The 26,694-nt window shown below is 39.4% G+C and overlaps 1 protein-coding gene across 3 annotated transcripts in view; it reads right to left on the reverse strand.

Moving 5' to 3' along the window:
* The window catches only part of LDB3 (LIM domain binding 3), a 97,991-nt gene that overhangs the window by 42,166 nt on the left and 29,131 nt on the right, over positions 1-26,694 (reverse strand). For 2 of the 3 annotated variants that reach the window (XM_026043098.1, XM_026043097.1), the window contains exons 3-5: positions 23,795-23,946; positions 14,702-14,777; positions 8,930-9,336 (exon numbers count right to left, since the gene is read on the reverse strand). In XM_026043098.1, the coding sequence (XP_025898883.1) occupies positions 8,930-9,336; positions 14,702-14,777; positions 23,795-23,946 (635 nt within the window). Of the gene's footprint in view, positions 1-162; positions 367-8,929; positions 9,337-14,701; positions 14,778-23,794; positions 23,947-26,694 lie in introns of all 3 variants that reach the window. The other variant, XM_026043099.1, reaches the window with a different exon arrangement.

Consider the following 26,694-nt stretch of genomic DNA (forward strand, 5'->3'; position numbering starts at 1 on the left):
GATATTAACACTTTCAAAAATGGTATTGTACTGATGTGTATTTTTTCACATACTAGATATTCCAGAGAGAAAGGCCAAAGMGGGGCCGTTGTGCCATGCAGGTTGGCACTACATGATATAGCATGCAGAGAAGAACCATTCCACAGGAGGAAATAATCTTACCCGGCAAACTCTCCACCTTGGGCTTGTGCCTGGCCTGCAATTGCATCCATGATAGCATCCTGGGAGTACATGCTGATCGGGGTGTTATACTGCGCGTGAATTATGGTAGCCTTGCCGCCCAAGCCTTTCACCTCAATGGGTTTGTGCGTAGACAGGGCAGAGTCCTTCAGGACACTGGGGTTGAAACGTTCCACAAAATCCGTACTGAGTTATGCACAAGTGAGGTTTGACAGGGAAAGGAGGGGAAGAAAGGACAAAAGCGTGATAATCGATTAAGTAAGAAAACAGGAATAACAGAGGAATGTGCACGTGGTCTTCATGGCATCGCACCACAAAAGCTCACACAGTAAGAGCCAATGTAAGAAGTAATAGTTAAAAGCTGGCTGTGGTAATAGAAGAGATGTTTGTGTTGGCTCTCAGATAAACAAAAAAGGTGAAAAGTTGTCATTTTATAACAAAATCATGAGAAATCACCACATATTTCTGATTTTTACACAAAGTAGTCTACTCTTACATGCTCATATATATAACTGTATACATATCGATACACATACATACMTATGCATATACCTGGATGTACATACATGCTGCAGAGAATTCCTAATTTTTTCACTACATCCATTCACTATTTCAAATGGATCTTAGGAAGTGCTAGGAAATGCAACGGGGTGAATATATGTTAGATTCTCTATTATTTTGAAGGTCACAGTGTTTTCTGCATAGATGATTAATCATAGTGAAATTTAATACTGAAGCCTTTTAATCTTCAAAGTTGTCACAGACACTAATGAWTTCTCACAAACATCTGTGTGGACTGCCAGAAGGGTTGCTATAGTATGATATATTCACTGAAAAATAGTTTAGATTAAAATAACCTACACTGCAATTTATGGGACAACTGCAGTTGGAAGAGTTGTAGCCATATTTCCTAGGGGTTCCACTTATAAGTAAGRATTTTGATTTGAGCAACTGAACCTCAGGCAAGACAACTGAAGCTTCCATAGCAAAAGAGTCACTTCAGTGTCACACTTCAACCTAGGAGCACCTGGCTTCCTGGCATTGCCTGGCTGCAGGCTGTCACCATCTTAGAGTCAGCTCATAATATTTTGGGGAGCTTTGATTAGATTACCTAAATCTCAGACTGTCATTCAGTGAAACAGGTACTCTAACTACTGGGAGACCACATTGTTCTCTAAGCTACTGTTCTTTCCCTGCCAACAGCAAGGGGATGCAGTGCAGGTCCTATACACTAATCAGCAGGGTAAAGCCAACAATTTTGTTCTTTAGGAAATAAGTGCATCTCACAACAAAATTTCATTTTGAATCGAAGCAAAAGCTAGAAAGGGATATATTCCCCACCACCAAAAAGAAGTTATGAAAATGTTTTCATGGTTTAGCTGCAGTAGGTGCCTGAGAAATAAATCAGAACCCTCAACCTAGCACGCAGGAAAAAGAAAAAATCAAGTAAAGTTGGTAGCCATCTAACTTAATCTTCCACTGACTATCAAAGGTGGCGTGCCACATGTGCAGCCAGCRAACAGAATCCTCTCAGCAGAATACTCTCAGCATTTTGTTTGTGGGATGCCTGACTGAAGATGGACAGTAAGAGAGTTTAGCATCATTCAAAATATTGGAAGAACAGCAGCAACATGCTCAAGAACAAAGACACAGATATGCACATGCTGCAGTRTAATCACAGCTTTTAACCCATGCATCACTGTCATAAAGGAGAGACACGGAAAGCTGCATCATGCATCCATGCAAAAGTGAAAGCCAATTTTTTACAAAGACATTTTCACACTTTTTTTTTATTACCTATTTTCCAAATAGGACATCATTAATAAACCAACCTCATCTGCTTAAGGGTCTTATATTCATTGCTGATTTCTCAGCATGCACATGCCTTACTCTAACAACTGTTTCTCTTGCAATATACCACACAATCAGGTCATTTGGAACACATCGGTCCTCAATATTTGAATTTGGTATTCTTTATCCCCGCTATCATAGTATTGAAGAGATTCTAAACCCAAGACTTGAGAAGACTGCAAAGAAAACAGATCAAGGTTAAGAATATAAAACAGCAGCTGGTTTCAACAGTTAAGAAATGAAAATTAGATCTTACCAGATCTCAAATAAGATCTTAGAACAGCTTAAGCTTCTCTAAAAGTAGTAGCAGTAGTAGTGGCAGTGGTGATTTAGATTTGACTCGTGTAACTGGAACAATCTGAATGACCTCTTCAAGAAACTGTAATCAAATTTAGCCAGATTACCCATACCAAAACAAAACATTTACTGAAATCAAGTGGATTTCCATAAAAAGAAGAGAAAAAAGTACAGATTTTGAACTGCTGAGTTCTTATTTTAGCTCAGGGAATGAAGAGATGTATTAAAGACTGCTGTGTTCTAGGACRAAGTGGCAGAGATACAATCCCAGAGACAGCTGGAGCAACTGTGTGAATTCAACRTTATTGTTATGCCAAACACGAGAAAAGTAGTATCAGTGATAAGAATACAAAAGAAAGATTGAAAAAACTATAATGCGACTTCCCTGTTCTAAGACAGTAATAACATAATAATTATAACTGTCATGTGGCAAGAGCTTCTTTGAATACAAAGCATCTAGATGCCACCTTAAGAGCAACAGAAAATGCCTGTGTGACTTACGTTCATGGAAAAGACTTCTGTGTTTATGCATTCTACTATTTTTATACTTCTCTTACCAGTTTAATTCTGACATTTATTTTATTGCTGAAGTTTAAGCCTAAACTCTTCAGCAATTTCTGGGCAGCATTCTTTTCAGGGACAGAAAGCAGGAATTTGCAAAGCATCCTCTGCCATTACCTTGGAAAACTACAGAAAAAAAAAGCTGAGATTTTAGCAAATTGCCCTAAATAACATAGATCAATCACCATTTCAAGTCCATAGCTTGTACTTAGCTGAGCAAACTTCTAAGTAAGGTCAATAACTTTTTGGATCTTTTCAAGAACAATATCTGATACCAGCAAATACCATAAGTGTGAGTTTTAGTGGAGTAGGTTTTAAAAAATATAACATAAAAGTCAATGCTAAAAATATCACTAATAATATAATGGAGGAAAAAAAAAGGAGCAAAAGGCCATCACTATGACTTCCCAAATCCTGATAGCATGAAAATCATTTTGAAGAATAGAATTATACCCTGGCTGTAGAAACTCAAAAAAGCCTAAAAATAATTGCAAGATTCAAGCAACCTCAAATTCTAACTACGGTTGCAGCATTAGAATCTTAGTGTGAAATTCTGAGCACATGGTATTCTTAGAACAGAGCCACCAGGGGATGCCGTAGCCATGTATGACACTTGGCATACCAAACAGATTTTTTTTTTTTTAATATTTGCACTTGCAAGCCAACACAGCAGGAACACCAGGGATCATGCTACCCCAGAACACAAATCTTCACACATAACAGCGTAACACAAATACTTGGCACTACACAGAAGTCATACTAACTTGGAACTGGTGTTGGTTATGACCTAAAAGAAGAGAAAGAGAAGAAACATCAAAAACAAACAGAATTGTCAATAGTTTTTAGAGTGCAAAGGACAAGAAGTATTTACAGAAGTTTATGGAAGCTTTTTTTCCAGTTCGTCTACAAATAGAAACAGAAAGCAAATGTACACCTGAAAATCCCAGCATGATTAAGAAAGGAAAAAATGTAGGGATTATAGTTTATCCACYAGGATTTAGTAAAGTACAGTGGTATTTTGGCTGACTCTTGAATGTGGTTTTATTACTGTGAATCCCTGGAAGTACTTTTATCTCAGAAGCACCGTTTCCTAAGTGGACAGTAGCAAAAAATAGGAGACATTTGCAGAAGACATTTCTCACCTAAAAGCAGTAAATGAGTGATAGAGATGACATTCTGCCTTCAGATACCAAATATACAGGGAGGAACTTATGCTCCACAGGCTGCCCTCAGAGCATCAGTCTTGCAAGACTGATCTTCTAGCTGTTTATGTGCTGGAGAATAGCCAGATAAAATATTCAAGGATGTTTTAAAACTCAAAATAAGGTAAAAACTTTTCTGTTTAATAAACTGTTTGCCTAAATTTAACTGCATTTGCATTATGCCAACAGTGGTGTGAGCTAATTGATTTCAGCCTAGTCTTCACTAGCACTCTCAGTGTGAAATGAAAAGAGGCAATCCAGTCCATGCATTCTGTATCTTTCAGATATTCACRTCAGGATATTTACTCCATTTGTTATGTATGGAGTTAAAAAAAAACATACATTCATTCTATAATCTACTGTGCTCCCAAAACAACAACTAACTGGCTTGCACAATAATCCAAAAGAAACACAATACAAAACTCTAAATGTAGGCTTTGGGCCAGCCAAAGCTAGATGCAACAGAGAACATGCACAGCCTGTAAGACCCTATGRCCTTACCTGGGGAGGAATAACCCCAGGCATCAGTACAGATTAGGGGTTGACCTGCTGGAAAGCACCTCCACTGAGAGGGACCTGGGAGTCCTGGTTGACACCAAGTTAACCATGAGTGAGCAGTGTGCCCTCGTGGCCAAGAAGGCCAATGGGATCCTGGCCTGCATCAGGAGGAGTGTTGCCAGCAGGTCAGGGGAGGYGATTCTGCCCCTCTACTCAGCTCTGGTGAGGCTGCACCTGGAGTACTGTGTGCAGTTCTGGGCACCCCAGTATAAGAGGGACGTGGAGCTTCTCGAGAGGGTCCAGAGAAGAGCAACCAGCATGATTAAGGGAATGGAACATCTCTCTATGAAGAGAGGCCGAGTGAGCTGGGCCTGTTTTCTCTGGAGAAGAGAAGGCTCAGAGGGGATATGATTAATGTGTATAAGTTCAGGAAGGGAGAATGCAGGGAGGAAGGGGACAGGCTGTTCTCACTGGTGGCCAGCGATAGGACGAGGGGTAATGGCCACAAGCTGAAGCACAAGAAGATCCGTCTCCGGGTGAGGAGGAACTTCTTTACTGTGAGGGTGACAGAGCAGTGGAACAGGCTGCCCAGGGAGGTTGTGGAGTCTCCTACTCTGGAGGTCTTCTAAACCCGCCTGGATGCCACCCTGTGCCACATGCTCTAGGTGTGCCTGCTTGAGCAGGAAGGTTGGACTAGATGATCTCTAGAGGCCCCTTCCAACCTTAGCTATTCTGTGATTCTGTGATTATTTGCCAGGAACTCTGCTGATTGCAAGAGCAGTATTAATGGACTACTATTATTTTTGCTTAGTTCCAAACCTTAATGTCCATTTTTTTTTTCTTCTAGGATGAAGAGTAACTCATCAGGCTATGACTAAAGGAAAATGGAAAAGACTCCAGGATCAGTTATTAAATATCCCTCCTCATTTAACTGCACAGAATGTTGTTGATAGATCTAGGCACTGAGCCTACCAGCTTGCTGCCAACRCTTCTGGATTTGGGGTGGATCTGGAATGGATAAACGATAGTGGAGAGCAACAGTGCTACCTGAGTGACATTCCAAGTGCATTTTGTCTCTTTCTGCTTTTGCTCAGGGAACCTTTGGTATTCCTGTTTTGTTTTACCAAGTCTTTCTACAACTGACCCGGTCTCCTCTACTTTCCACGATCAAAAATATTTTGGTGAGCCATAGCCACCGTCAAGGCTTTGCACTTTTGCTTTTCCATGGAACAGCAATCTCCGATCGCTTTTTACAGTTCCTGTTYTTCAGATGTCAGATTTGAGAACATTCAGCAAGTTATACAAACCCTGAATTAGGAGATAATTATCAATCTTTTACAGGAAACRGTAGAGATATATTAGGAACAGGTTTTAGCCAGTAAGCACATCAGTGATCCTATACCCATTTTGGGTATTTATAAGACAGCTGAGCACTTGCTTCTAATCAAACATGGTGTAATACTATCATGTTCTAAAGTGTACTCTGATGGCTGCTGTAACCTTCTAATCTGAGTCTCTGCCTTGCACATAAAATAACACATTAAAGGGAGAAGTAGAGTCCTTAAGAGAGGTCTTATGGAGAAGAACCACTTATTCACATGTAACAATATAATAGGTTGAGATAAAAAACATTACATGTATGCACTGAAGACAAATTAATAGCTATATATCTCACTAAAGYTTTTTTTTATTTTTAAAGAAGTGAACAGATTACTGCAGTGTCCTTTGGAAAGCATGTGATGAGCAAATCCTCTCCCATTTAAAGCCACACGTTTTTTCAGCTTGATTCTAAATGTGGACAAGTACTAAACACTCAACTTGTTCTGTCAAAGAGGTCACACAAGTAAGAAACTTGTAACCCAAACCACCAGGCACATAAGCACAAGCAGGGCAGATTGACTGACCATGCGAAGCTTAACTTACACCACAGTGAAAAAGATTCCTGTGTGAGAAGCTATGGCTTAGTCTTCATATTTATTAATATTCCCCCTTTCAGAGCTGTCAGCACATGAAGTTTAAGCAGACCTCTATATTTGAGGATAAAGCCTTAATAATGTAGAAGTATAACAGAGAAGCAGATGCTTTGTTATCTTTTAAATGTCAAGGAAATGCTCTGAATTAAATTTCAGCCTGCTGGTAGGATTTTCTAAAGTGTTCAGCTAAACCTCTATCAGAGCTCACATGATTAAGTTTAAATGACTTAGTGAAAAGCAAAGCAGCATTGAAATAAAGGTATCCAATTAAAATCTATCCAATTACCTGAATTCTCTCTCGTTTTTAAACATACTGATAAGTAGATGAATGCATGACAGATTGACAGCTTTGGAGCTGCATACTTTCACAGGCCTTATGCAGCATTTCATGATGTACTGTATGACAGCAATGTCCAAAGCGGCMAAGTCCAGAGCTGCCTTTGCAGAACTTAGAGTGCCTTTCTTAAGCACTCTGTCCTACATACACAATGAGACAGAAACCGTCCTGGCTCATACAAAGCCTCAAGCTAGCGAGACATAAGAAAAAAGACGCCCAGTCATGAACAATACCCAAGTGAAAGGAATAAAAGGATTATTCGACTCTGAATCTGTTTACTTGCAGTCAAAATTGATAATAGCCTAAACCTCAGAAGAATTTTCTGAGAACAAAACCTAACACAAAAATCTACAAAAACCCCTAAGCAGCAACAATAAAAAAACCCAAAATAACACCACCACCCCACACCTAAGGGTGATGGTTCCAGGATAAAACTTTCCTTCTTAATTCTCTGTACTGCCCCTAAATGACAGATCTCCACTAATGGGAAACTTCATTTATGTTGCCCTCCAACAGCCATGGGTAGTTATACGGCCCTAGTGCAACAACCTCCAGAACCAACATAATAGTTGTGGCCCTGACATCAGTTAGTGATGGTTAGTGATTCAGCCGTGTGGTGTGTAGTTTTAATAACAATAAATAGCCAGGAAACTGAAACTCCAGAAATATATCCCCTGTGATCCCTGCTTGGGCAGACATCAGGGAGACAGGGGAGAATAGTGGGAGAAGGACAGTGAGACATACTCCCAAGAAACTTCATATGTTAAAATGCTTCAAGAATTAGTTTTCCTCAAGAAAACAATAAAAGAARCATTCTGAAACTTATTTTGATAACTCTACTTATTAATTCAAATTATTTTCTTTTAAATACTACTTGCCTTTCTTAATTATCCAGTGAGAAGTACAAGGTTTGTTCAGATAAGTTAGYTAAGATGGTTAATGCAGAGCATTGRAAGTTATCTAAAAATGTATTATCTAAACTCTGCATGAATCATCTGAAGCATGTACATATGACTTTTTTGCAGAATGAAATAGCCTTATTTTGCTAGGACTTAAAAACTATTGCCTTAATTCTTACACAGATACAGAGTTTCTGCAACAGGATATTAAGTACTAGAAAATACATATTACCCAGCTAAAGTGGATTGTTTGACTTTTCTGCTTCTTTTCATGTAGTCAGGTCCTTCATATTAAAATGTCATTTTCCCCCCATAATTATAATAGGGAGCTTTATTTTAGAAGAACAAGTAAAAATGATATATGTTTGTAAGTTAAAAAATGATGGTAGAGAAGTTAGGTTTTTTTTCCCCTCATTGCTTTTGCTCATGTAAGCCCTGCTGTTGTATAGTCCAAGTCTACTTCACACACCCACAGATAAGAGAGTTAATCTGCAATATGAAAGYCTTGATAGCAGAGTATCAAAATATCTGGGTAGTAACTAGAGATTATTCTTAGATATAAGTTACTAACAAAACTATAAAAAGTTAGTAACAGCACTTAGACATGATACACAATGTCCAAACTAAAGGATTCAAAAGATTTAACTTTTGACTTGTCTTACACAGGAAAGCCAATACATTAAGGAGGGAGCTACCGCATCTTGCGGGAGATTAACATGTCAGATTTGCTGATCAAAGCAAGTACTCATTAGGCAAGCACCAAAAATCAGACCTCTATTATAACAGCTTCTCTAATGGTCTGTAATGATATCTGGTTCWACGAGTCTACACACCGTAAACTAAACTGGTAGTCACCAAAACCCTGAGATTATCACAGTTTACTTCAGTAATTGTGTTTCTCCTCACRTTCCAGCAATTATTGCCAATTCAACCGGCAATTCAGATACCAAAGACCAAGAGTTATGTAATGGTACTGTGTAAATCTCATGAGGATATYGGAAAATTTAATGATTGTTCCAGATGTTAATCATTTTTACAATATACATGCACAACAGTGTAGGTACTACTACATTTATTTTTCAGAAAATTCATTACTTACTGGAAGAGTGAATATTTTACCATGTTACCTACCCTCTAGGAAGTCCACCTTCTGAAGCCCTTCCTTTGAGACTTAATTTATGCATCTCAGCCATTTCCCTGAGAGTCTCTGCTGAGTAAAGGCCAATAGGGTTGTTATACTGCCTTGCAGGGCTCAGTTGGTGTTTAGGACTATTGCCATCAGTGAATACAGGACTTAGGTTTGAACCTAGATTACTCTTYGCAGGTGAAGTGTCAGGAGTCACAGATTGAGAGGACATGGAAGATCTAACTGTGGTAGTCTTTAAGTAGGAAGAGCTATTTGAAATGCTGATATCTTGCTTGCTGAGGTAGCCTGGAAATGTTCCATTGGTTGCTAAAACACTACCCACAGGCCCAGGCGTCGTGTTAGTTAGAGGATCGAAGGTTGTTCTGCTGCCATTGATTTCCCAAGAAGGTTCCTGTAGTAGCAAACATGCAGGCCAAGAAAAGAAAAAAAGGAAAGAGCAATCATAGAACACATGCAAAAACAATGCATCTGCAATTACAGCTTTCTAAACACATCAATAAACKCGCAATAAATAGATTAGAGGCCAACACACACAGCCTTTCAGAAAACGTTTAGTTCACTGTTCGAAAACAAGGGAAGCATTACATACTCAGGCATTTTTAAATGCTTTTTTAGTTCAAGTCAACAAGCTAAAGGTTAACATTGAAAGAACGTTTGGTACTGGTCAATATCATGGCAATAATATATATAAAAATGACTTTGTCTATTAATTCCTAGGATAATTAAGAAACTTGTGTTTTGACATTGGATTCATTTGAGTTGACAGTATACCAACATAAAATTCAACACCATTATTACAAAAACAATGTTTCTGAAACCCTACCACACTTTCCTCAAGTATACTTTAAGCTATTGAAGCCCACGTGCTGCATTGCTTTCACAGGCTCTGGTTCATGCTAACTGGGCCATCCAGGTTAGCATATGACCTGGAAGTACATCCTGGAATCATTATATCCTGACATCAAAACTGCAAATAACTACCCCACAAGCTTCAAGGTATCATTAAATAAAAAACAAACTACATYTCTCAATGAAAATATGTTTTAAAAGGGACAAATACATAAAGTCTTGCTCACAAATTAAGTCAACAATTGTGCAATTGAGCTCTACATGGTGGCAAAGGTGGACAAAAATATTGCAAAAAAACTAGTGCAGAAGCAATAAGAGAACATAAAGGATATGCTGGAGCTAGGCTCACACACTGCTGCGAAAATTCTGGGGAWTTTGCCTAAAATTGTGTTTCTTTTCTAAACTTCACTGTAAAAGGACATGCAATCAGACCTGATTGTGGTATCAGTTTGAACTGCTAGTAGCAGAAGTATCAAATATTCTGTAATCAAAATGCTTTTCTCATAGTTTCACCATTCCTGAATGCTAAGAGAAGGCAAAGGGAAAATTATGGGGAAGATGGACATAGGAAATCAGTGTTGATAAATGCCTAACAATGACCTGAACAGAATTTTGGTTTCACTCCTCAAACCATTTCCAGCTAGAATAAATTAGAAGATACAGAAGTGACTAACCACTAGAATTTCTAGCAACCGAACAGTGCCAGCTTCATACTCTCCATTTTGGTTTAGTATTCACAGTAATTCGCAGGTAGCTATTTTCCCTGCACTTAGGGGGAAAAAATGGTAAAACACAAAGTAGATAAGAGAACAGCCGTATAATTACTTCAAAAGAATTGTTGTCCAATAACCAGCTTATTCAGCTCTTCTCTGTTGTGATTTATCAAGTATCTGCCATTCAACTTTTTCCTGGGAGGATATTTGAGAATAAATTAGTATTCTGCTTCTTTGTAGTCTAATGATAAAAAGACAGATCAACACAGGAAAAGCCTTTCTGAAATCTGAAGGTCAGATTTCTAATAATGAGCAGCAGCAACACAACTCTTAGCACTCTATAACACGAAACGCTGCCAACAGTAACAAACACTCCCTTGTCTCTCCTCTGTCTCCTCCCAATTCCCCCTCCTCATCTCAGTAGCCGGAAAAGGAGCGAATATCCAAACTAGGCAAGTCTGAGGCTACCTTTCAGCTGACCAGAAGAGGAGGCTCTGACACTGAGCAATGGGCTTCAGGTCTAGTGAAAGAAGCKGTCATCTTGCTGCAATCCTTACTGCTGCTTAGTAGGAGGGGAAAACGGTTTAAATTTCAGTGTAATGTCAGGGAGYGAGTTTACAACTAGTAAATGTAGAGGAGAAACTCAAACATTTGGGAATAAAAGGAAGTTATGAATCATCTCCTTTCAATTCTGCAGTATTATTACGTTTTCCTTATGAATATTTAAAGTCTATGAAAGGTAAGCACCCCCTCTTACATCTAGGAGTGGTGAGAAGGATGGATTTGTATAGGAAGCAACATGAATAGTTTTCCAGGTCTTCCTTCATGTTCTATTATCTATATGATCTAYTGCTATTGTCCTTAAAGACTCTTTTTTTTTTTTTGCAGCATTTCTAGGAGAACAATTTCCAAACACTTGAGCTATACAGATGTATTTAACCACCCAACGTGCCAAGGAAATGAAGGCACTGTAGCTTTGTGCAAAAAAATCCAAAGCTTTCAGCTAAGCCTGCTCTCCTATCCCACGCATAATATCTTTCCAGTTATTTTGGCTCTTTTTCGCTCTTAGCCACACAAATTCCCAAATTTTGCAGGAAACCAATCACAGGCACTATAAGATTTTTCCCTGAGATTTTGAAATATATGCTCTCTGCAGTGTTTCACAAACAGCACAACATGTAGTCATGTTATTAACAGGGTTATCTTTAATATCTTTGTGCAAAGGGGCAGAAACTAAAGCTGGGCACTTAGCCTTAAGGCTTCAGCCTTAAGACTTTTGGAACTGCCCTAAACTGACTCCTTACCTGTACGTGCCCAACTGCATGCCCTCAGAAGTTGCAGAGCTCAGGCTAGTGGCTGCTGATGGCTCAGTCTCGGTCCTTGGAGCCAGGTTTACTCTTCTTCTAGTTTGAACGMTTTCAGCCTCATTTATGCCCTTCTCTTTCAACTATTCCACCCCTGTTCGAAAGGTCTGACTAAATCTCACTCCAAATGAAAACTGTTTCAACTTGCAGATTAACATTAGAGAAGAGTAAATCTCTTATTTCCAATGCAGACTCACAGCCCAGCTGATCTCAAAACTAATGGTTGAAGGAACAGCGTCATCCATAAAATTGATCCAAGGGAAGGAGAGAAAGCAAATGCTCCATTACTTATGTAATGTAGAACAATTTCTATCACATTGAAAAATGATGGGCTTTTTGGATAYTCTTYGCATTCTCTGAAGGAACTAAATTTRCTTTCTAAAAACATGAGAGTCCATGACCACGGCAGTCAAAAAAGAAATCCATGCTTGAAAATTAGTGCAAGCTGCAATCAGATCAGCAGGAATATATAAGCCATAGATTCATTTGTACAAGACCCCAAACTTGCACATGCAGTATGCTTTAGCTGACACAGGCATGCCTTTAACTCTGAGCAAGGGAGARGAAAGAAAAACCTCTGTCCATATTTGTGGACAACATAGTAGCAAATGACACATAATGTAGYTGTTGCCTGTTTGAAATGCAATTCATTTCATGTGCTTTCATGAACGCCACCAAGCAATGATGTAGAACTAGCAGCTTCTGCCTGTGTGCCACGTAACTCTTCATATTTACAGTGTTACTAGACATAATAAAAGGAAAAGCAAAGAAATCTTCATTTTAAAGTACATTTACTATTATATACTTTCTGGCAACATTCCATACTGCTGTTTGTATTGTAAAGACTTTTTATTCCAGTCTTCAGTCTTTTCCTCCAGCAGTTCAAWGTCTTCATTTTCTCTTAAAATGCTCTCCAGTTACTATACTCAGCAATACCTTGGTAACTTTCTAACATTAACTCCTACTAAATTACTTGAGTTTATTCACCTGGTCACAGCAGCATTTTAGCTCAAAAACACAATTATCACTCACCCTGACCCTGCAAGGATCCACCCCCAGCACTCTACTGTTGCCTATTCCCTCTGGGCCAAAGACCTACTCAAGAAAGCTCTCAATATTTTTAGAACCCTGCTCCCCGCCATCGCTAAGAGCTCCCACTCTTCTCCCACATAAAGATTTCAGCCAACTTCTTTCCCAACAGCAAGCACTGTCTGTAGCCTATTCAGAGCATGCAACCTCCAACAGCTCCTATAAACCTTTTGCAAACATCAGGGCACACAATGCTCAAGTGCAAACACCATCCTCCTGAGAAATTTAATCCTCATATCTCTCTGAAGGGTAATACAGGAAAGAGGACATTTATTTTACAGCTTTCATGTCAAAGACATATTTAGGCTTAAAAAAAMCCTCTAGTTTGTGGAATTAACTTTTTTACAGTATAGACATTAAAAGAAAAAAATGATGTCTAGTGTGGTAAACAGGTGTAAATGGCTATGGTTACCATCCATTCTAAAATGGACACTTTCCAGCAAACGACTACACGGTCATCCAAATCAAATTGTGGTGGAGACTATGGAAGTGGGGAAATGTGTCATACCTACATATGTATTATTGAGGATCCCTAAGGATAGTTTTTGTGTCAGTTGGAATGATTCTGCAAAGACAAATCCACCTGCAGCCTTCAAGGCAAACAGCCTTCCATGCAGATCTTCAAGGCAAAGCAAGCGCCCTCTTCCCCTTCCTGCCCTTACTCCTTCACTGAAGCACCAGTTTAAGCAAAAGAATGAACCAGCCTTTTCTCCTATAGAAAGTTCACAGTACCATTTGATCATTCTTTGAGCAAGKTCCTCCCCAAATAATATTTATAAAGTCATAAGCAGAAACAACTCTGAGCAACATAAAATCTCAGTTCCTTCTTCCCTTGCCAAAAAATTTACATGACCCCAGAATTTCTGTCTCAACTAATAAATAGTCAGGAAGGTTCAGCTAAAATACAACAAAATAAAATTAAACCAAACTATTCTCCCTAAATACATTGCCCTCCATTAGCTTGAAGGTATCTACAGCTATTACAGGAATGATGCTAACCTGAGATCTCAATTTAGAAGTCACAATGTTTATAAAAAAAATTCTAACACTGATCTATAGAAATCAGAATTGACTCCCTGCCCCCATCCCCCCAAAAAACCACCTAGTTTCCCTGTATATTTTGACCTTGAATGCTTAATTTACATTTTAGGGACAAAAAACAGTACTTACAAAATGGGTAGAAGAGTGAGGATTTTGCCTTTTCCCAGTTTATCTAATTGAATAGATCAGCAACATCAACATTCTCCTGACTACTTGATCTTCGGGATGCATGTCATCTTTCAGGCATCCTTGGTCCCAGGTCCTTGGGCCAATGTCTACTAACTGATGTGACATGAAGGCCATGCTCTAATGTCCTCTTATCAAGTCAGTGTCTCTTCAGTCATAGGAAAGATTTAGATACATTGAGACTGACAACAGGTTTTTCACTAGAATCTACAAAAGCCAATGCACACGTTGGGAAGCTTTGTCTGCAGCCTAGAGAACAAAATCAAGACAGTCACTTGCCCAGTCACTCAGACTAGACTGTATCCTGTGAATGGACAGCTGGATGCTTTGGTTCTTCTGATCGCAAATTGGCAAAACATAGACGATCTGTGCTACAGGCACTGTGGGTACCTGTGCTTTCATTCAATATTTACCTATTTGGGGTGGCAAAACCTTCTGCAGTAGTTATCTATGTTCACTACAGTACATGACAGTACTGATGACAACTCTGGCTGAGGAGAAATGTGTCACATACCTTCTGGTGGGGAATTACGGCCCGGGGAGAATCAATTCTGGGTGCTGAAGTTGAAACTGGCACTGGACGTTTTGATCTGGGAAGTAAAAACAATAAAGAAACATTGCTAATCAGGATTCCTATTTTTCACATCTAATTTTGAAATTCACAGCTAATTCTGCAACAGTGGAAGCTAAGCATAGCCTAGATTTTTGCTAGTTATTAGCATGCTTTTTTCTACCTCCTCACTTGCAAATATCTTGAATAAAATAAATAAGTTGGATTTGGTTTCTCTGAATGATGTAAAGCACCGGTTATGGAAGCAGCCTCACATCTGGGAGGCCCTCTATTCTCCAACATTTTCTGACAGGCTGTATTTTCATAAATGCCAGTCAGGCAGAGCTGTTAAAAAAAAGAAAAAAATCATCAGGCTCAGGCTGCACTCTGGAAAACAGCACTTCAAAGAGTCTTCAAAAGCAGAGAGTAAACCTTGATACTGAGGCATCTCAAAATCAACTTYAACAGATTATAATTTGATCTCTTAAGCTGCTATAGCAAAACACTAACTTAGACTYGTCTGTCTGCAGGACGAAACCTGGGCTTCATTTTAGACAATTTAAGTTTCAACAAGAGTTCCAACAAATTTCAACAAATATCACCAACAAGCTCACCATACTCCTCTCCAAATGCCATTCCTTCTCCTGTTTGTGACAAGAATGTGCACAAACACACTTAAAAAAACAAATACCAAACCAAAAAAAAACCCTATAAAAATTTTTTAAAACACTTGGTTCTCCCTTTCACAGAAGCACTTGGGCAAATGTTAACTAAATCACTTTGTGAAATCTTCTGGGACAATCAGGTAAGTAAAAGTTTATTTGTGGAGGTCTTGTGAGAACCTATATCAAACACCCCTCTGAAAACTCCTCAGTGCACATGGGATTTACCAGAAAAAATTATATGAAAAATGAACTAAGAATCAAAAAAAATAACCAAAATTAGACAAGTAATACTGTTGCCAATTTACAAAATATTAGACCTGGAATACTCATCTTTAAAAATCACTTTTCAAAATTTGGACAAAGGTACAAGCATGAAATGAAAAGACTGAAAAATAAACTTATTACTCAAACAAAAATGACTAAGATATTAGAAATTGTTTACTTTAGAGAGGAAATGAATATTGAAAGGCATTACAGAGGCTTAGAAAATAATGGATGGTAGAAAAAGAGAAATAAAGCTGCGCTCCTAAACTTGAAATGAAACTGAAAAGWCAACGCACAAAATTGACAGAAGCAAACAATTTTTCTTGGAGTACTTGATTAACCCGAGGTAAAACTCATTGTTGCAAAACATCATCGAGACCATGAGATTAGTAGGGTTTCAGAAATCATTAGACATTTATACAGATAATGAAAACTCCAAAGCTGCTTTAGGCTGGGAAAAAAATAAGTAGCAATAGAGATTCTCATTTTTCATGGCACAACTTAATAACGGCTGATAGTGGAAGGTATAAGCTCTCCGTGTTAGGTTCATTATTTCTTTACTGACAGGTATATTGCACTTTCCTCTGATATACCTAACAGAGCTATCTATCAGGGACAGAAAACTGAGCAAGGCAACTGCAGGGCTCATCCACCCGGCGAGTTCCTACACTAATGCCTAGTGTATCAGGCAGTATACCTGCCATCTAGGTAGGTAGTGTACTGCCTTTCTGTAGGAGCTAAGCAGTGAATTACGCCACCGGGATAGGATGCCCCAGCAGCAAAGCCACTGCCTACAGAACTGAGATTCACTTTTCCCTGTCACTACAAAGGAGGGCCTGCATAGAGTAATTGGGCATTGTCCTTCACAGGAAGGACCAGAACACTTCCCATGGAGAGGGAACTCAAAGACTGCTCCATAATACAGCAATATAATGAACAGCTGCTTGCTGTAATTTACTCTTTTTCCTGAAGCTTTGAGGAAAACATAAGCTGATTGTACAAATAYGTTGTAAACTGTATGCTGTAAAATCTACAAATATGCTGTAAATCCTATGACTTTACAATTACTCTTGGCATGTCTGCTACACTTCAGTTGCTGGAGATAGGACACATTACAARCAGGACAGAGAGACGAAAAGAAGAAAGTGCAGAAGAGATGGGGGCCAATAAGCATCTGGAGATGGTAAAACTTGTGGGAGAAAGAATTAAGCTTGACAGAAATTGAATTTTAGAGAGACTTTTACTATCAACTCAGCTCCACGTCTTGAGGAAAGAAAGCTGGCCATGACCATCAGTCATTTGCTTCCTTTTGAGTGGAATTCAAGTGCCATCTGAAGTTGGCACTGCAGTAATGAAGACCAGATGACAAGGCCAGCGCCAGTACTCAGTGTTCCAGGTTGTCATCTGCAACTGACACCCACCAAGGGGAGCACAGATGCAAAGAGGCGGCCAACTGCTGCTGGTGACAGAGACAGGCAAGACAACAGGGGCACTGACAASTTAAACTGTTTAGAGGAAAAAAAATGAGCTCCCAATAAAATGGCTCCAAAAAGAAACTACTAACCTCACAAACACCCAATGGCTAAATCAATATAGTAAAGTTTAGCATTTTACTTGGTGGAGTTATTTCTTTTATCACTTTTCAAAAAGACTGTATTATCCATTCCAATTAGCTTCAACTGTATAATTAGTATTTTGATGCATCTGTGCTTAAGCTTATCAACATTAATAAATAAGAAAAGGTCCTAACCCTAGTACCTAGYGACTCTCCTGCTTACGGCATCATTTTCAGCAAGATATTGACTTCCTTGTTCAGAACACAGCCCATAACTACTTGTCTGAAAGATTAAAASTGTCATGTTCGAGTAAGCTGCACCAGCCCGTTGGCTTCAAGATGGGCAGTGATACCCGGCATGACTCTTCCATGGTCAGTCCAGTATCACACACAATGGATTCCAATGTGTTCCCATGGAGACCATCCTCAGCTCATCTAGAGAACACTTTTCAAATAAAGGGCTGCATTTTAAGATCCCTCCTAGGAAGGTATTAAGAGATGGTGGAGGGGAGGGAGAGAAAGTGATGTACACTGAGAACTGTTCTAATCCCTTAGCAGAACACCTTCTTGTAATGAAGACTTCATTGCCCTTTCAGGCCTTGGCATTTATCCACAGTTTCCAAGCTCTTTTCTAAAACTAACAAGGGCACTTTATGAACTGAGTGTAAAATAGAAGTCCACCAAATTAAACTGCACATGTAAGGAATATATTTACTGCAGTGGCTGACATTGATATTTTATTTCATTTTCCATGGAAAAAAGTTGCTCATTAATTTTAAAAGCATTAGACGTTACTACTCAGAGATGGTAACTCAGAGCCCTGCTCAGATGCTAGCCTCACATCTAATAAATCCTACTGCCCTCAGTGCACCTGAGTACAGAGACAACTGGGTATGGAATAGGATTCCTTTATCACACAAGGAATGAGAGTCTCTCAGCCCATGATAACACATGGTAAACTTCTTAATCCACTAACAAAAAACGATATGCTTTTTTACACTGTGAGCTCCCTGCATCAGCAGGTTTGGGGAAGAAGTTTTGGATACAGGTGGTTCAAAAGTTCCTGAGACAAATTTCTAAATAAAATAAAGTAATAGTCTGCTGACCCTGTCAAACACAAATCTCCTATTCTTATCCAACAGACGAATTCCATGAGATGCATTCACAATGCTGGCCACTAGCACAAGTGAATTATCACTATTGCTAGCATTCCTTTCAAAAAAGGAGAAAATAAAAGCCACATTCACATGAGATCATATTCTGCCTCTAATGTGAGCAATCCCAACTTATCTCTTCTCTTTTGCTTGGCTGCAGAGCTAGATGGCAGCAGCAGATGTGAGAAAGCTCTTAAGTCCTACCTTGACTGCTGAAATTACCTCCCTCTGAGATCTTGAGATTTCTGGTGTTTTGTGAGATCCAGGACAYGCCCACTGTCCATGGCTCTCACTCTGCACACCAGAAGACAGTCACAAAGATTAACACTTGCATAGCAGTTAAATATGGTTTGTTTGTGGTTACTATCACTGTTTGTATTCCTGCATAATTAAATTCATATTGCAAATTACCATTGTTAAAACAGCTAGCAAAAAGAAAATGGACAGGCCAGGTGTGTCTGTGTACTTCTTGGCACACAATCATTTCTTGAAACATCTGTTGAGATTAACTGTAGACCTTCAAAAAAAACACTTGTCCCTCATGAAAACACTGCATGTAAACTAGAACTGAAGCTGGTTCTACACTCTTAAAAGACTTCATGGTCTTTCATTTTCTTTGCACAAACTATTCAAGACAGAAAAAAATCTTGACAGGTGCTTTTTGCTATCATATCACACCATGCTTATCCAAAGTGCGGATTATTGGCACTGAGGCTTGTAAGAAGAGAACTGTACAACAACATGACAGAACGGAAACACTATTAGCCTCATGAATCTATCAGGATTGCTCTAAGCAAGATTTTTTTTTCTCTTTTAAACCAATTATTGCCTACAGTGCTTTTAAGGCAATGTTTCTGCATGATATTCAGAGTACCACTATTTTTAGACTGTACTTCCATAACAACTGTTTATAGAGTTTCAGTTCTCTGATAAATTAGCATACATACGCTCYTCCAGTTCTCCTCTGAGCATAAACTCAGTCTAAACCTGATTCGGATTYAGAAGTGCCTACCAGCAGACCTAAAACACACATAGAACCGTTGGCTATTCACAGCTTCAGACAAGGGAAAGCAGTTTACAATAACCACTGAATTTCTCTTGCTTGCAATTTGCTGTCACCACATGCTTTATTTATAGTAGGTGTGAAATAAATATCGCTGGATCAGGCATCCTTTGGTGTAACACAAGAAAATCTACTTAATATTTGCAATAAATTTCTTGTAGCTTCGCCTCTCATCTTGCCTTTTCAATAGAGAAATGGATTATTTAGCCTGGATTTTCCAGCAAAAGACAGACTGGAAGTGAAYTGGAGCACCACTGGGGTGCTGTGCCAGCACGCAGCAGCGCAGAGGCCCTGCACCTCCCCTGCTCTTCTCCAGCAGCGCAGGGTGACGCCAAGGCRGGCAACTTACAGAGTGACACAGGAATGTTTAGGCCAGCAGAATGAGAGGCACTCATGTTACAGCACTTTCCAAAACTAAACCAGTACATTTGGTGAATCCTTTCCAAGGAGGCTGATCAGATTCCTCGTGTTAAGATCAAATGAATGTTGTGGATGCTGCAGTGAAATGTGCTGACAAATAATAATGCATTCTCCTTCATTACACTTACTGCGAATTAAAATAGAAACTCCTCTGTAACAAAAGTAGATTTTTCCATGCATTTCATTTTTCACCTGTGAACTAAGCACTGCAGGACAATAAGCTGATAACAAGTCTCTATGGGACTTAAAGGCAGCTAAAATGCCTGGGAGCAGCTGTATAGCTCAAGTAACTGATCAGAAACCAATACTGAAAATGATTGAGAACTAAATTCCAACAAGTCACAAAAAGATTAAAATCAAAGCTGTGTCTTTTTCCACTACAACCTAGAACATTATGGAATATGATCGCCTCTTCCACAGCCTAGTGTAACTAGCATGTCTAGTGTAGTGGAGGTACCTAAGGGATTAGCTGCACCTGTCCAAGTCTATAATGTTTTAGAATATCAACATCACTGTTTGCCTGAAGAGTGACACACTATGTAGAGTTCTGTTGGGTACTAGTGCACAGTGCAAAAGACTTTTTCCCTTTTCACTCCATTGTTGCTCTCTTCCCCAGCAAAGAAACTACTGTCCTTTGTCTCTTGAATCCACAGAACCAACTGAATTAAGTAGAGCTAGTCTGGAGGCTCCCATACCTTTCCACACCACTGGAACACAGGCTTTTTTCTCTAGCAATGTCCCAAGCACTTCAATTCTCTGCCCCCTTGATTGCCTGCATCCCTTACCTTTCCCAAAGCAGTCACAGAATGGTTAAGGTTGGAGGGGACCTCTARAGAYCATCTAGCCCAACCTTCCTGCTCCAGCAGGGACACCTAGAGCAAGTGGCACAGGYTAGCATCCAGGCAGGTTCTGAAGACCTCCAGAGAAGGAGACTCCACAACCTCCCTGGGGACTCCACAACCTCCCTGGGGTTGTCCTAGAAACTCCCCAGTCCAAGGAAGCAAGCCGCAGGGTCCAGAGAATTAAGCAGCCAGAAACCGAAAATGAGCAGCCAGGGAACAGAGTGTTTCATTCAGACAGAATGAAATGAAATGATGCCTCTAGCACTGCTGGTGAGAGCTTTTTTCTCTCAAAAACCCTCYTGAGTTTTGCAGAATTTTATCTAGAGCCATAGTAAGGATGAGGCGCTAAGAGGCAAATTTAACAGAGTTTAGGAACAGAAACAGTCAGAAACCACAGGACATAAGTAAATTCCTTATTCCATAACCGGTTACGTACAAGTAAAACATGGAGAACTCAGTTCAGTCCAGCACWGGCACCCTCAATGTTCACTGAAGAGCTAGGTTAAATGTGCACTGAAAACCTGATTTTGTGCAGTCAGAGAAGAGCCTCTGACTGGTTTAGGTAGGCATTCAGATGGGCATTCTTAATGTTTCTCTTTTGCTACACATTTCACATCTGTAATTTGTTGCCCTGTACAAATGCTGACTCCACATACAGATTTTGACAGCCATAAAAAAAACAACCATGTTCCCATTCTGAGAAAGAAACCCCACAGGGAATTTAGCGTGATAATAAAACTGAGCAGCAGCAAGCTTCATCTGAAGTGCCAGGTTATAAACAGAGCTCATGAAACCTTCAAGACCAGGATCGATTAAAGGAAACGTCACGACTCCCAAGAGCTAAGAATTATTAGAAAAATACAAAGCTTTATTTCGGAGTGCATATATCTGGATTTCACATTCCACTGCTTCTCCCCTGGCMCAAAAGCCTGAACAAGCAAGCAAGCTAGGGCTCTTTGACTGCCAGTGCTGAAGCAGCAAAACCAAGTCACAGATTGCCCGGCAGGCAATTCCACGACCTTGAGACTCTCCTGAGCCATGCGGCTACCTCACATTGAAGTCCAAAGTCACTAAATTCACGGCTTAAGTTTTTCCCATCACAACAGCTAGGCTCCATCTTGATCTCAATTACTAATGCACATCTACCCACATTCAATGTCAAAGGAYTCCCCACGTTTTCAAACTTTTATGCATATCCAAAAACTTCGAGTGCCCCCATTTCTTTATTTCTTTAAGATTTGATGGAAATTAGCTTTTTTTTTTTTTTGCAGTATAGGAACATCCCACTCAAGTTTCACCTTTGTAAGCCAAGTCTAAAAAGAGTTAAAGTCATCTCTTAGCACAAGCATTTTCCTGCTATCTAAGGCCTCGGGCATCTTGCCTTTCCCCTGTTTTGTTCTTATTGGATTGACAAGCTGGTACTTTTTATTAGTAATTGCTCTCATTTTTCACTCACTTATGCAATCTTTCCAATTGTTTTTTTYCCCCCTTCAGAGTAAAAATCCATGTAATTTCTCAGCAGGAGACCACACTGCTACAACCCTTTTGTATGTGGGTGAATTCCTCATGATTTTCTGAGGTGAGATTAATCTAACTTGATGAATATTGTGGAAATGCCCAAGACACTGGAATATTAGATCTTGAATAAGTTTTTATGCATAAGTCAGTAGGCTGAGCTCACATGATGAAAGGGTATAGCTTGCATAAATACTGAATTGTACAGACCGAAAGCCTGCTTAAATCCTCAGAGCACAAGTTTATGAATAGCCCCTTTATGAATAACTTAGAATCAAGTCCACAATTATAAAATAAAAGTTACTTTTCAGTCTCTGATGTTTGCTTTTTCTATGTGATTGTAGCAAAGCTGAATGAAGACCAATAGCTCACATTAAAAAGCAAGAGAAAACAGAAGGWGATACTACCAATCTGTATGAAAAGACTAGGAGTATCCATGAAATTGCTTACTTGCTAACAGACATTACCTGACTTAAGGCTCARTATTTCATATCACTTGATTCTGCCTTTTTTTTTTTTTTTTCTCTCTTGTGAGAATGCATCTTAACTAAAGTTACTAGTCTATACAAACATATATTGACATGTGGTATGCTCCATTCAGGAAGTTTAGGGTCAGGCTTTTGGTAGAGAATCTTTAGCTTTGGGTCTAAATCTTTCTTAATAGACTAGAGACACAAACGCACATGAGCTGATAGAAATTATTCCATGCATAGAAAAATTCCACAGGAAAAAATGCAACTTGTTTCAGCTTTTCTCAGAGTTTTTATAAGTTCCTTTTCATGAAATATTTAAATATGGCCATTATTCCCACAGTAAAGCTAACAAATTGTTCTTTTTATTCTTAGTGTCTTTCTAACCTGTGCATTTATTTGAAATGCTATCTAKAACATTCACTTAAAGACGTTATATTTTGAAAGCAATATGGGAAATTCAGCCACATATTTTCCTTTAGAATACACTGTTCTACCTTGGAGACCTCAGCATAGGACCTTTGTCCCTTACATGTTAGTCTATTCTTTCTACTAATTTATCTACAGTGAATCCCAGAATAAGATCTGTTAGATCCTTAATTCATATATTCATAATATAGCCTAATTACTGCTTTAAATACCTGTCTTTGTCCAGGCTATGTAAAAATTATTTCTTAAAAATGCAATAAAAATAGCAGTTACTTAACTGCATAAAATTATAGAGGTTTAAATATTAATGCAGCTCATACGGAAATTCTCTCTGCAAGGTTATCTAATCTGAGAACAAGTTTCCTAAAAAGGAGGCCTGTTACCTGAAGAGGTTCTGCTTTCTCAGTGGTAAGGCAACTTCGCTCGTATCTCTGAGAAAGGCTCCCCTTTTCAGATCCTGCTGATTTTCTTTCCTGCACTCAGGCTACACGTTTCTCCTCATCCTACCAGCTGGAGAAATGCCACTTTCACATACACACAGAGCCCTGCTGGTGCCATACCATTCAGACTCACAACATGCTGCAAATACTCACTTTGTGAATGACATGTTCTCCCCATGCACTCAAAACACTTGTCATAACATTTTCAGAATAGCCATCCAGACCAAAAACCCAACATACTTTTCAAGAGTGAGGCTCAGATTGTAGCTGGCCGACTTGATCTTGTTCTGGGCCTCTAGGTGGGTCATGCTGTCAGTGTTGACTCCATCAATGGCTACCACGTGGTCCCCTTGGTTCATCTGCGACTGGGCTGCTTTGCTGCCAGGGGTGATCTGCATGGAAAAAGGAAGGAAAACTCAGCAGGGTAAATCTTCTGGTGCACAAACTGATTCAAGAGAACTTGTTCAGAATTACAATGAAAGAAATATTTTCCTCATCCACTGCTATTGCTGTTACTGGAGGGATGGAACAACAAAATTAATAGAAATTAAACAAGCTTGAAGTTAACTCAATTCCATAGAGACCCAGGCCAATGTCTGCTTGCCATTAATTCCCTTTTGAGGGGTCAAGTCATTAGAACAGCATAATGCTAAAAGACTGTATTTAAAAATACCCATTAATTTGGAATGATCTGATTGAAATTATAGTTTTCTATATCTCCATTAGAGATAAAAGCAGTAAGAATTACCTATTTTTGAGTGAAGAAAAGTCAGATATATTTATTAAGGCTCTTAAATGAATTAAAACTGACYCATAATGCAGTGTCATCTCCTATTGCACTCTGCTATTGTGATGGAATAGAGAAGAAAAATAATTCATAGCAATTTCAATGACACCATTTTGTTCCGCACCTCTATTCACTTTCATAGGAGGAAGGTAGTGGAAACAAGGTAAATGCTACTTCATATTAGAAATAGTGTTTCTAACTTTTACAAACATAAACTCCTATGTATTTCTATGACTTGTACTGCACACAAAGTACACAAAAACTTTGTTAGTCTGTAAAAAGTACATATGATTATCTGAGTACCCAAATGTACTTGAACAGCTACCAAAAGACTCTGCTCAGCCCCCCACATAAGCCAGCAAACAGTTTGCAATAAAGGGTCAAAAAAGCAAAATGAGAACAAATGTCAAAGTTGGACAAATCAGTCAATAAGAGTCAAATTCATCAAGTAGGTTTCTGATCAGCCCTTCTTAAATGTGTAGCAAGCTAAACTCTCTGCTGTTCAGTTACATACCAACACTTGAGCCTTCCTGTTAAAGGTCCTTATAAATAATCTGGATAAATCAGGGTACCACTGATGGAAAAAACTAATTTTAGCAGTAGGTACAGAGTTACATTTGACAAGTCAACAGTTTTTCATATCTCTTAGAAAAGCAGACATTGTTTGGGGAATACTTGCTGCTTTCACAGATATGTGAACTCCCAGCCCTCCCAAATTTCCTACCAGTTGGATATCTGGTATTATACTTCAATATCCCCAGGCTAAAGTAAGTGGGCAGGTTGGAAGCATCACACACTGCTTTCAATGCACTAAAGAGAAAACACTGTGTTGAGAGCAAAACTGAGTTAATGTAGAGTACAATAGTGACAGCTGTGCCCTGATAAACAAGTCTGCCCTGGGTAGGGAGTAAATGCCACTTAGCAGGAGCTCTGGGAGGCACCATACGGGGCACAGCTGCTGCACCACCTGGAGATGGGAACACATGGTCCCACCGGAGCCCCCAGCGCCCCTGCTTTGGAGCACCCAGAGTGCTTGAGCGTTCAAATACAAGTGAGGATGCTGCTATCATCAGATGGACAGACATCCTCTCTGCCCCCAAGAATTCCTAATCTACAAAAGACAAAATTACGCAGGGAAGCCTAGACTACTGCAGCTTGTAACACAAGCCAGTGACTCTTTCTAGGACTTGAGCTACATTTGCCTCCAGTTTGATACCACCAAGTTACTTGTCCTTCCCTCTTCTCAATTAAGAGCAAAGTTTTAGAGAATCAAGCACTCTCTAGCACCAGAAATAAAGCATCGAGGAACAAGCACCTCAATTTTTTTTTCTTTTTTTTTGGGGGGGGGGAGGGGGCAGGGGGACGGGATCAGAGACTATTAAGGGAAAATGTCCCTTTCCCTAGTCAGAAATGCTGAAAAGCAGAGATGCGACAAACGCAATCAGCTACCAGAGACTGTAACACATATTACCATAAMGAATGGAAAGTGTAGACAACAGTAAGGACCACTAGGAAACAAATCCACCTACTTCATGGAAGCAGCAGCATTTATATTTCCCTTGGTTACATTTTTACAACAAAATGCAACTGCATTTTGTATGTTACATTGTGACAGACATCACAGACAATATTTAAGTTACTGTTTCTTAAGCCATTGGCCATCCTTCTTCCTGCAACAAACACCTAACAGTCCCAAAATGAAAATCATACTAAAAAAAATCTGGASAAATTAACATGCAGAAGAAAAGGAAGAAAAGGATTTCACAGGATAAGCCATGAGGCAAAAATTCACCCTACACATCTCTAGAAGGCACAGAACAGAAACGAAGGAAYAGTGCGGATAAGCTTCAGCCCGGAGTAAGGATTCTGCTTGCAGAGCTCAGCTGCGTACAGCTTTGTCCTGGGGGGAAAGCAGAGACAGGACTATAGGTGCAGGGAAATCTTTCTATCACACGTAGAGCAAACTTTCTGCAGTTTCAATTTACTGCATTTGGAAAATAAATAAAAGCCAAAACAAAATGCTGCTGCTTGATTTTAACTGGATAACAAAGCTCGCCCTAAACGAACACTTGGGGGACCTGTAAGATAAGCCCCTGACACCTCCAAGAGCTTCCACTTACACTAAGCAGAGCTGAGCTGGCAGGCTGCAGAGATACTCTCAAGTGCCCTCTCAGGCTGCATTTCATCTGTGGCTAGAAAGGGAGATAATACATGTGAGCATACCCAAAATAGCTTTAATCTACCTCTCCTGGGTACCAGAGGCCATGATGCCACAGCAGCCGAGTGATTTTGTGAGACGGTCAGCCAAGTACTTACAATTCAGGACATCCTGTGCTGAAATTGGTCCTGCAAC

The sequence above is a fragment of the Nothoprocta perdicaria genome, unplaced genomic scaffold (genome assembly GCF_003342845.1).
Source record: "Nothoprocta perdicaria isolate Ctin4 unplaced genomic scaffold, notPer1 scaffold_32, whole genome shotgun sequence".
Taxonomy (NCBI): Eukaryota; Metazoa; Chordata; class Aves; order Tinamiformes; family Tinamidae; genus Nothoprocta; species Nothoprocta perdicaria.